Source organism: Homalodisca vitripennis, chromosome 1, assembly GCF_021130785.1.
Source record: "Homalodisca vitripennis isolate AUS2020 chromosome 1, UT_GWSS_2.1, whole genome shotgun sequence".
Taxonomy (NCBI): domain Eukaryota; kingdom Metazoa; phylum Arthropoda; class Insecta; order Hemiptera; family Cicadellidae; genus Homalodisca; species Homalodisca vitripennis.
Genome location: NC_060207.1, coordinates 62,383,667 through 62,396,223, shown reverse-complemented (window position 1 = coordinate 62,396,223; position 12,557 = coordinate 62,383,667). Strand labels below are relative to the sequence as shown.

Sequence of the window (12,557 nt, the reverse complement as noted above, 5' to 3'; positions counted from 1 at the left end):
TATATATCGTCATTCGCAGATATTTTGCCTTCTAAAATTTTAGCCTTATATAATTTTTTTTGCTTCATTATAAACGTTTTTATGCAGTTGTTCACTTTCTCCCTCCTACCGATAACTTATATCTATCATATAAGGTAACAATAAAATCTCTAAATTTTTTTAACTCTGGTGTGAACCATGTGATTTTTGGCCTTTTAAATTTACTTTTTTTATTTTTTTTAGTTTTAACAGCATTCTTCAAGAGAAGTTGTCAAAATAAATAAGAAGTAGTCAAAAGCTTGGTTAACATTGGTGCACTTTCGTAAGTTGTGACCAGTTAAATTGTGACAGTTGTTCTTAAACTTTAAGACTGAATTAGCAGAAAGCATTCTTTTTAACAAAAATGAAACTTTTTTCACTATTGTTGTCAACTATGATCAAGTCAAAAAACACTGCAGATACACCAGCATGGTCAGACAAATTAGGATCTAACACTTGACATTGTACTATGTTTGACTCATTAAGGTTTGTTATTATATTATCCAAGCAGGCTTCTTGTCTAGTGTTTTGCTCATTTAAACAGTGTATAAATTCAAAGAGCGAAGTATGTTCAGAAAACAATTACATTAATTAGATTTATTGTTAATATTTATATTAAAGTCACCAGTTAAAATAAGTTTTAAATTTGCAAATTTTTCATTTAAAAAATTCTACGATAAACTCTAAACTATGGAAAAATTGGTTGGTATCAGAATTTGGAGTACGGTAAACAGTTACAACAATGACATTAATCTTTGACAAGATTATAGCAGCTGCCTCAAAGGAGTAAATCAACACAAAACTTGTCAATATCTAACAATTTAAAGTCAAATTACAATTCTTTACAAAAATTGAGCTTCCACCTCTTTTTAATGGTGGGGTTTCTACAAAAAATGCTGGCTAAGGTATAACCAGTTGGTATATACAGTGTTGATTCTTCTTTATCCAGCCAATGTTCATTAATTGTCAAAATATCAAAACAATATTTGTCTAACCATAATTCTAGAGCCTCTATTTATTTCTAATAGATTGCACATTCAAATGGTATACACTTAAGTCCCTGGAGCAATACTGGGGTAGGCCTACCGGTTGTGGGTTGGTGTCTGGAGCGGAGAGTTTCCCGATGACGTTGTACTGTCCTCGGTAGTTGGAGTGCTGATCTCCGTCGTCATCATGGCGTCAGCTACTGATTCCTCTGAGCCGGTCCTAAGAGTTGGTGAAACATTATAAGTCTCTTGCTCCTGTTTGCTGTCCAGGACTCTGGCTATCTGATGTGCTAGCCACATCTTCCCTCTTCTGTTGAGATGCATACCATGACGGGTGTGCAAGTGTCTTTCAGCTCTACTAACCTCCACCAAACTCACGGTTCTCTGAATTTATTACACATTTCTTTAAGGGCACAGTTAGTCTTTTTCACCTCTTGATTAACACAGGACCATTCCACCAAGTCATACCTCCTTGGTATATCTACTACACAACGATTTTGGAAACAGTACTTGTTATTTTATTTAGCACCAACTCAATGTTTTTTATTGCATCTTGAGCATTATTTATTGCCACGTCATTGGTCCCACAAAGAATCACTAGTCCATCCTCTTCTCCCCAATTTTTCCTCCTCGATGTTGTGGTTGTCCAAAACTTGACCTGTACGACCACCTGGTCGAACAAAACCCACAGCTTCATATGTGTGTTGAGTTTGGTTTAGATTCCAAGCTAGGTCTCTTCCATGACTATCGGCACAAATGAGGAGCTTCTTCTTCTCTCTTGAAGACGTTTGTACTGGCTGTTCCTTTGGCCCATTTTCTTCTTCTTCTTCCTCCACCGACAGCACCTAAAAAATACATATTGATTTTTGGAAATAAAATTTAAATCTTTATTCTGAAAAATGATATTTGTTGCATGTTTTTGTTTTCTATTTTTTACAACTGTATATGGAAAACAAAATGAGATGAAGGATGCCACAACAGATAGGCCACAGAGAACAGTATATAAATATGTGTACATATTATAATTCAAAAATAAAAGATTAATATTATAATATTATGTACATAGTAATAAAAATTATAATTAATTAATTCAAAGTAAGTATATAATAATAGATTAAACACTTAAAATAAGTATTCTTCTGTTAATGCAAAAATAAAAACAAACTCTGCAACACTCAATCATTAAATAATTACAGATAATAAAAATTTGACTCACAACTTGACTGCTGCTCACATCTAGCTCCTTCAAAACCTCTAACACAGGTACAATGGACCTGAGCTACTCCCTGGTCTGTGTGTACTTGGCACGACCCACCATTCTGGCAGGGGTTGGGGCTACAACTGGAGTACACGACAACACTGCAGTCAGCTCCTGGACATCACACAGGTCATTGCTCAAAACTCATTTTACAATATTAATGGATTGAAATGGTAAGATACACTTGTTTTTATTTATTACTTTTTTCAATTAAAAAATATATCAATAGGTACATAAATATATCTATAGACTTTTTTGTTTGAGGGTCTATCTATTCTTAAAATATTGCCTAAGCATTTTTGTACTTGAAACCCAGAAATAATGGGCATTTAAATGAAAACAGACCACCAAATTATAACGTTTGTTGCAATTTTTTAGGAAATAACAAAAATAAAATTAATGTATTTGTTAATATAAAAAATGAGACAGTTCCAAACATTCTACTACAATTATTATGATTCTGACTGTGTAAATTAGAATACAAAAGTTCATAACAAATATTTTTATGTTTATATATGTTAATGTTTATATATTATGTCTTTAATAATGAAATATTTAACATGAAATATTATTCTCAGGATGTTTGACTAATAGATATCTTTGTTATGATTTAATTTTTTTGTGATTAAGACATTGAAAATCAACTTTCAAAAAGTTCTGTACATTCTAGATGTACCTAAACTTTGGACACTCTTCTTTTAGCTTAGGGTAACAATCTGAAAGACAGATTCAGTTATTTAAGTAAAATGCTTGAGAATACATAAATTGAAGAGATTTATTTTTAATTCGACAATTATGAATACAGTTTTTCTCTGCTTATTAAAAATTTGTTACAGTGAAACAAACATCTTATGAAACAAACTACTTAAATTTGTTTGAAACACCCTTAAATAAAAGAAAAAGACTTGAAAACATTTATATGCTAACAGTGGAGTATATGAATTTTGTACAGTACCAATGAAAGAACTCATGTGGATTTTGAGGGAATGTAGTAGTGTTTAAACACTCACCATTGTTTGGCAAAAATGATACAACAAAAGACCCTTTGTTGCCAATTGCCTTGTATTGGTTTAATGATTGCTTGTCTGAATGTAGAACTTGAAGCTATACTGCTTTGGTTCCCTTGTGCTCCCTTGCTCAATCAGTTGGTGTAATCAAGTGTCCGGTGTAAGGACAGTTATGACATGTACTGTGATAAGGGGCAAAGTTAAAAGAATGACAGTCTGTGTCAGTCATTGAAGAGTACAGGGATCTTATCAGTATTGATAAAGTTCCATAACTTTATTTTTTCGGTATCAATATTATAAGATAGTATGGTCACTATACAAGTTAGACACAGTTCTTGAGTCTGTGCGAAGGCGTCTACTAAGAATGATCGGAGTAAAAATTGGCTATCAGTATTTGGAAGAGGATGCAGGCTTCCTTCAACTTTCATCTCTAGCAGCTTCCTTGAGCTTCGAATAACCTTCATATACTTAGATTTCCTCTTTTAGGTCCTAAATGGAACAAACTGTTATAACATCCTCCAAAGGACAGATATTCATGTTCCTTGCCCACGTTTTCGCAGTATGGCACTGTTCACAAGGCATCATTGTCCTACTGATTATATACGATTAAACACTAAACTAAGGCTACTGAGAACTGGTAATGAGGAGGGATATTCATATGTGGATTTTTCTAAGCTTCTCTTTGCACCTTCATAAATGCAATGCAACTCATATATGCTTTCCTCTCAATTTGTTTCTATATATGAAGGACCCCCACATGGGCTTTACATAGGGGTACTTTATTATTCACCATATAACTAAGTGTTGTTTTTTATTGTTATCTTCAAATGTTTCATGTTCTGGTGTGATACATGTAATAAGTGTACATTTTGTGCACTCTTTTGGTGAAAAATTCTTTTATTGGTATTATATTACAACTGCAAAAAAGGTCATTTAGTACTTTAATATTAGCGGTATGGTTCTAAAGTGTTAAAAAAAATTATATTTTGAATTTCTAAAATACTACCATTCAATACATACATTGGCAAGACTATTACTATCTCATTACCAGTAAGGTGAGGATGACAGACACATGTGAACGTAGATCCTGCTGGAACACATGTGCCTCCATTCTTGCAAGGAAAATTAAGGCAGGGGTTGACAGCCAAGTTGGAGGGTGAACATCCCAGTGGACCGTAGCCATTGCCTGCATAACCATCTTGACACCTGCATGTCACTATACCTAGATACAAACATAGACAGATATCATATGTTCATATTTATATCACATAGGCTGGAACCTTGCTTAACCAACTTAAACCGACACATGTGACACCAAATTAGTAAAAATATTGGAGGAGGGAAAATATCAGAAAAATCAGGGCAAAAGAAAATAACGCTTCAATTGACATATTAATAATAGAAACATCATGTTTGATATAAGATTACTGTAAAGTTACTTGTCACTCTAGATTATCTTAGAATAATTTACTTTGCTTTTTTCAATCCATTATTAAATATGAACTGTTATTCTGGGGAAACTCAAATTGTTTGTATGAAATTTTAATTTTTCATAAGAAAGCTATAAGAATTACTGCTAATGCTTAATAAATCTCCTGACTGATTGTTTAACATGGATGTTCATACTCACGACACAAGATGTAAAAGTAATTTATACTTTTGTTGATTGCAGATTAAGTAAACCTTTAAAAAGTCATACTGTTTTACCAAAAAAGTTTATAAGTTAAGTCACCTCATTAAAATGTACAATAATCAAATTTTTAAAAAGAAGTTAGTGGTGTGGTTGTTGAAGAATCAATTTTATTCTTTGAATGACTTCCTTACATGTCAAGATATATATATATATATATATATATATATATATATATTTTTTTTTTATTGTATATTATAAAAATATACAAACTGTTACATTTTTTGTTAAGCTATATAGTATTACATTTTTTTATATACAATTTTTACACAGCTGTTATAAAATAGGCCTATTGAAAATTGTAATATACGTTTGTAACCCAAACTAGACTAGATAGTAGTTTTCAGACCAAGTTGAACTGTGAATCTGACAATACCTTGGTAGCATTTTTGACGTTGTCACTGTATGTAACTGCCTTACAACAATAAAGAGATTTGATTTGATATTAAAGTTTTGGTAGCAATATCTTATTAGTACAGCATAAATTAGCACTGACAAATGCTGTAACTATAATAATTATAACCAGTGCTCGATTTAAGGTGGAAGGCAGCATTCTAAAACATTTATCTGTAAGAAATGTGCAGTTTTCGTTTGCGCAGAAAACCATCCCTTGCACTTGAAAGGTGCTTATAAATACTTTTAAAACCGCATGTTTTCCAAATTCTTCTGGATCCTCATTTCTTCTGGAAGGTATTCCATACACTCAAACCCCTGGGAGTCTAGTAACATCACCTCTAATTCTAGAAATCGAGCACTGACTGTAATTGTAAAATGTATAGTTGTGGTATAGTTGGTGACAACATAAACTCAATGTTGGTTTCACTTTTCTTTATTAAATTCTTTGTTATATTGGAGTTATGTTGAATAACACAAAGTGTTGAATAATCAAAGGTGAGATAAGTTGCACTTTCTTGCTTTATTTATTGTGAAAAGCATCATAACCAGTTGAGAATACAGGTTACCTGCGTTCTGGAAGCACTGGGCAGAGGGGTGACAGCCACCGTTGTTGATGGCACAAGCTCCCCCCTCCACTGGGCTGCAGATTGTTCCATCCCCTGAGTAGCCGGGAGGGCAGTGACCACACACTCGTGACCCCTGCACATAATTAGTGGCTTTTACATATGTTGTTTTTTCCACATTTTTATAGTACGGTAGGTGATTGAGAAAATGTAATAAATTAAAAAGAAACTAATCACAAGTGATTATCGATAGTCACCATTCATATTTAAAGGCAATTCAAATAATGTGGCAACATAACATACTATTGTTGAAGTGTTACCTGAAAATTTAACATAAATTATTAAGTTGTGTAATAACATCAAAAGCATTATACTTACCCTCGTGTTAATACATGAGACCCTGGGTACTAAGCTGCAACCACCATTGTTCACTAAACACTCATCAATGTCAGCACACTGGAACCCATTACCGGAGAAACCTGACACAAACAAGATTTATATTGTAGGAAAAACTTTCTGTAAAATTCTAAAAAAAGAATATTTAGATTAACAGAGTTAGATTATATAATATACCACAAGACACAAGCGATAGTGTTAAATTTATATTCTTAAGTTACATTTACTCTGATAACAAAATGCACTAGTTTCCCAGAGTATTGCACAGTGCCTGACAGTAAAAATTGTTAGTCTAAAAGAGCCCATAATCTCTCATGACTAGTTTGGACTGTTGTTCCAGAGTTATGGACTGTTGTTCAGGAGAGCAGTGAGAGACTATAACACTGTCAAATCTAAAAGGACTTCTATGCTGGCGACCATTGTCAGATAACTGTTCATAAGAACTGGAGAGAAGTGTCAGGCAGTAAAAGTTTCAAATCTAAACACTGAACATAACCAAGATCACTGTTATGTTTAATCAGATTTTGCATTGACTTCTGCAACAATCAGATACAGCAGCTATTGCAAACTCTCTAGAGACAATTCTTGTAATTAATATTGCTTACCTCATCCTTGTCTACATATCATGCAGCAGTTACGCAAGTTCTCTTGCAACTTTTCTCATACATTTGAAAATGTCTTTACTCTTGTCTATTGATTAACTCCAAAAACTAACATTTTTAATACTTACTATAAAATAATAATATCTAATCAACATGTTTCTCTTTACAAAACATAGATTATTAGGTAAGAAAACGCTTATCACTTTTTTGTATTTTAGCCAATTAACCTTGGAATCTGTTAGGTATTTATGAGATTTGTACTAAGTATATTTTGTAAGAAATGAATAAACATCAATATACGGTTAAAGACTATATGTTATCACTAAGCCTGGCAGGATGGTGCTTTGATATTGTTCTGTTTATTGCTTGTTGATCTAAACAATAAACTTTGGCATGCATTGTTTGCTGCAACTAACCACCCATCCGAGAGCGAGGAAAAAAAGGTCAAGTAGCTTATTTCATTCCTCTAGTAATTTATTTCATTTAACTCGAGTCAGGAGATCAAAATGAAATCTTTTATTATGAAAGACCATGCACCAAATACACATTTTTATTGGAAAATGATGTAATTATTTTTAGTTGTATCAAATTAAAATTTTTTCTTCAAGAATCTTCATTAAACAAAATGTTGAATTCTGAAAGAGTTTTATATAGTAAAGAAAAATGTGAATCTTTAACCCTATAGTTGTGGTGAGTCAATTTAAGAATTTATCATGTTTTAATTTAATCTATATTCTGTTGGGAAGTGATAATAAATTACCAACTAAACTCTATTTGAAACCTATCCTTGAATGCCTTTAAAGTATGAAATCCTCCAAATCTGTTGTGGGGTTTATTTTATAGGCCAATAAAAATTTAAAAGTAACATGAAATTGAAATTTGGTAAATTTTTATATTAAAAAAACTCTCAATATTGTTTATTTAGTGACAGTTTTAGCCCTCTGTTAGTTTTGTCCCTATTACATTAAATTCTGGAAAACAATGTACGTTACATGTACACAGGTTGTATTAGGACTAAAAAATTATTTAATCAGGCCAATTCTCAACACAATCTTAACTGAATGCTAATTTAGGTAAAGTTGCAAACAAAATTTCATTTGAAAGTTCAATGATTCGCTGTATTGATCGAAACCTACTGATAGTTATTTGAAATATCTGAACCAAATTTAAAATCAAATGGTTCTAAAAAGGGAAATTAATTTATTCAAACTCAACACTGGAACATAGTCCAGCTCATAGTGCTGAGCCTTCCAACCAAACTTGAGGCATGATGATGCAGCTACTGATAATTCTCCCACTCCCTAGTGTTTCGCCGATTTCAATTGTCATCATCTAATCAAAGGCAATTAAAGATAAGTATTTTATGGTTTTAAAATAAAAATACATGAATGCTGTATAAACTCAATGTATCAAGGTCTAAAAAACTAAAACCCCAAACTTTTAAATTTTAATCAAATAAAATGGGTTGAAATAAAATATAAGAGACCAACGTCATTAAAATACAATACTAAATAAGAAAGTTCAAGAGATGTTGTAAAATTAATATTTAGTTGATTTAGAAAAATGCATTTATTTTTGCACTGTGACCTAAGATCTTTTGTGTTCCAATACTGATTATTATAATGTCTCACAATGTTTCCTTAAATTTGCCATTTATTTAAGAATGTTAATAATTTGAAATTTTAACTATAACATGTTGTGGAAACTAAAGATTGAAATTCAAACTTTGGGGTATTAATTACTCTAGCACAATATGGTTAAGGTATATTCAAAATTAGTTCCAATGATTTGGGAGGAAGATCTTCATATAATACCTAGTTACATTTTATTAGTAAAAATAGTATGATGTCCATAATGGTAAAGGTCACTTGTAATATTTCTGATAGTCAGAAAATTAAAACTAAATTTAAAAATTTTATTAAATTTTAAATAGGGTGGCCTATTGATGAAAGTAAAAATTACTAATTTTTTAATGAGCCGTCATACACTCCAGTATCTAGTCTTCGACCTTTTGGTTCAAGAGATAATTGTTTATTACTGGAGCTGCCAGCAAATTCTGCAAAGTGATCTTGCTTGGCATAACTCCTCTGATACAAATAATTTAAAATCTATTTCAAAGAATGACGTTAATTAAAAATTAAACAAATGTTCCAATTCAAATAGTTGAATAGTAATAATATAATAAAAGTCCAGAAATAAGAAAATGAATAGTTATTTAAACAAAATAGAGAGATCTCATTAGGCATTAATAAGTATTTACCAGGTAGGTAGCAGCCACAATGGATGGAGTCTTAGGAGGTTGACATAATGAATAATGTGGATTATGACAGCAAGGATGAAACTTGGTTTGATATGTTGTATACGTCAATAGTCCTAGAGGACAGATCAACCTTGCAAGCATTTAATTCTAATTATAACACTCAAAATATTTACCTGGAGGATATAAGCCACATTAGAAGGAAGGAGCCTTGGAGATTGATGCAATGGATACGTGGATTAAGACAGCAAAGATAAAACGTGGTCTGATATTTTTCTACGTCAATAGTCCTAAAGGATAGACTAACTTTTCAAGTATTTAATTCTAATAATAACAATCAAAATACCTGGAGGACAGAAGCCACAGTGGAAGGAGCCTGGGAGATTGATACACTGAACATGTGGATCGTGAGAGCAAGGATACTGCTTGGCTTGACATTCGTCTACATCAACGTTGCAAGAGAAGGACAGATCTATCGTCCATCCCTGCAAGTATTTTATATCAATCAATCCTCACCTCATAAGTTCCTATCAAGATATGAAAGTGTAACATGGATCGGTTTACTATATATCACTCTTAATCTTGACAGCCAAACATTGCTATGAAACAATAGACACTAACAACAACAACACTTTGTATAGTAACAATACAGTTTTTGACAAAAGTGAGATGTCATAGAATGCAGTATAAAACTATGTATGAATTAGTATGAAACTCAATATATTTGATGCATTTTAGAACAAAAAATTGTCTCGTCATTGATGTTGTTTCATTTTTGCGTTGTTATTTTGTTTTTGATATCGCTGTGAATAAATTATATTATTTACAGTTTTATTAAGTGAAGTAGATATTATACATTTTTTAATGCTTCTAGCTTTATGGATATAATTTGTATCTGACATAAGAGAAATGGGAAGGTTTCTTAATTTATTAATATAATGGGTTTTGCTAAATAAGTTTTTTTTTATTACTGAATTAGATGTCATTTTTAAATGTTGATAAGAAGTAATACTTCACTGTATGAGTTGAGTAGTTATTTGAGAGTCACTTGACACTTTAATTTATTGTAATGTAGAGGGCATTTGCACTGACAGGTGCAAGAAATGTTTAAGTTTTTCTGGGGGTTGTAAGAAAGAGACTATATTTTAAAGTGTGTGAAAATAATAAACAAAGAGTGTTTGCTGTCGTCTGAACCTGAACCACTATTTTATAATGTGCAAAGTTTGTAATTATAAACAACAAAGTACAAAAAAGTGTGTGCATGATTGTGTTTTATAAGACGAAAATACAGTCAATCTTTGACTAATATTTACAGATGTGTGAGTGTTTTCTTCTACACATAATGTGAAGCGTTTATGACAGAGCCCCTCTGCATATCAGCTCTGGTATTTAAGCTAGCTAAGCCAAATGTTTACAAATTACGACATTTTCAGCTCTTGCTCATGTCCCATCAGTCCGTTAAGGCTCCTTGATAATGAAATTATAATGTATTAGAATTATACGAGTAATGTAACATGAAACTTAAATATCAATGTGCTTACTGACGATTTACATTTTTTACTCTGCAATGCAGGTACTCTGATTCACAACTGAAAGTCATCGCAATAAATGTAACCTTGTCCTTGTTTACGTTGCAAATGCATAGGGTCATAAGGGTACTTTGTGTTTGAATGTTTCTGGCGTACCGGGAATGCGAATTCCTTTTGGTTCATAACAATTAAAGTGGTAACTTAATCCTAGCTAAATGTAGCTTTATAAATCATTTTTGAATTTAAAATAAATTCTGTATTTTATTTTCAATACTAATCTCATTTATATGCTCTAGATAGAAATTTTCAATAAAAATTTATGAAAACTTCATTAAATTCCATCAAAACTTGATTAATCATGATGTTGGCAATCACTCTGGTTAAGTGATTAATCATGTTGATTAAGGTATTTAAATAAATAGTTAATCATGTTTGATCTATGATTATTCCATATTTTTATCAAATAATTTTATTGGAACGAAATGTTTTCAGTAAAATTTACTTTCATTTCATGAACAGTACACATGTTATGTGGTATTTTTATTAGTAGAAATAGAAGAAGCATAGTATAACCTCCTTTGTGGCGGTAACTTCTCATTGTGAAAATGTTAACTACATGTTCTGGAGTTAATGAAGTGTTATCACATAACCTCTTCATTTCCAAGTCAAATAATTCTTTTCTTTGAATGAGCCGCTTTGGTTTTAGTGAAAGTGTAGATAATAGAAGGTGTTGATTACAAGTAAACAATATTGTTTGTTTTAGGTTGCAATATCTCAACGAAACATCAAGTATAGTATTTCATGTACCTGATCACAAATGCAGGTATATCCACGTCCATTACCCCCTTGATTGACGCATACACCATGACCACACAGCTGTGCCGTATTGGCCATGGAACAGTCATTGGTTCGCAGAGTGCAATGTAGACCGAAGAATGTTTCAGCACACAGACATTCGTAGCTGCCAGGTTTGTTGACACATGTTGCTCCATTCTGGCAGCCGAGGTCAGTGCCAGCGAACTCTGCACACTCGTTCACATCCTCGTCACACAGACTACCCTATACACATCATAAAATGTGATAAACTTATACTTTAAGAAATAAAGAGAAATTAATATTCTCAACAGAATTATAGTATATAGTTATAGAGTGGTATTCAATACACAAATACAAGACACAGAGGATTGTGATCTTTATTAAATTTGTTGGTTAGTATACTTTAGAAGATAGTAGAGATACAAAAACAGATTATATATTCAAAACTCTCCGCACTAGCTAATCTAATATAAAAATATATTTTTGTCAACATTAATTTCCTTTATCTCATCAAAAAGTCTTCTATAAGTACACATTTCTGTATCATAAAACCTTTATGATCAAACAATTCCTGCCTGACTTCTTAAAATAGTTCTTTATTTCAATCAAAATGTATAATTGGGCTTCATTGCATATTTTCCTTTTATTTATTTGGGTCACTTACTAAAACTACATTTAATCTGTGGATAGAAAATTGATAATAGCATTATATAACTTTACTTACACATATATTATAGTAATGCAAACTTGAATGTACTTAAAAGTTCATGACATTTTTCTAGAACAAGAAATAATTTCAAGACGTATTAGAGTAAATAAGGCAGAAAATAAAAACCTAAAGTTATAATTTTAGAAGAAATAATGTCATTAAAAGCCAGTACTTTGAGAAACTGCAAAAATGGATTTCACCAAGATAATCCATGCCATTTCACCCACCACACTTCATAACCGCTCCCTACCACTCACCGAAATGACAAGTGAATAAAAATGGTAGATGAAATACATGGAAACCTAACCCATAAACTTGGGAAATCTACAG

General features: G+C 31.8%; 1 protein-coding gene across 2 annotated transcripts in view; it reads right to left on the bottom strand.

Moving 5' to 3' along the window:
* LOC124362905 (cubilin-like) overlaps positions 1–12,557 on the bottom strand; it is a 277,291-nt gene that overhangs the window by 234,685 nt on the left and 30,049 nt on the right. For both annotated transcript variants that reach the window (XM_046817792.1, XM_046817800.1), the window contains exons 7-12: positions 11,510–11,761; positions 9,520–9,658; positions 6,297–6,397; positions 5,922–6,054; positions 4,318–4,491; positions 2,221–2,376 (exon numbers count right to left, since the gene is read on the bottom strand). In XM_046817792.1, the coding sequence (XP_046673748.1) occupies positions 2,221–2,376; positions 4,318–4,491; positions 5,922–6,054; positions 6,297–6,397; positions 9,520–9,658; positions 11,510–11,761 (955 nt within the window). The remainder of the gene's footprint in view (positions 1–2,220; positions 2,377–4,317; positions 4,492–5,921; positions 6,055–6,296; positions 6,398–9,519; positions 9,659–11,509; positions 11,762–12,557) is intronic.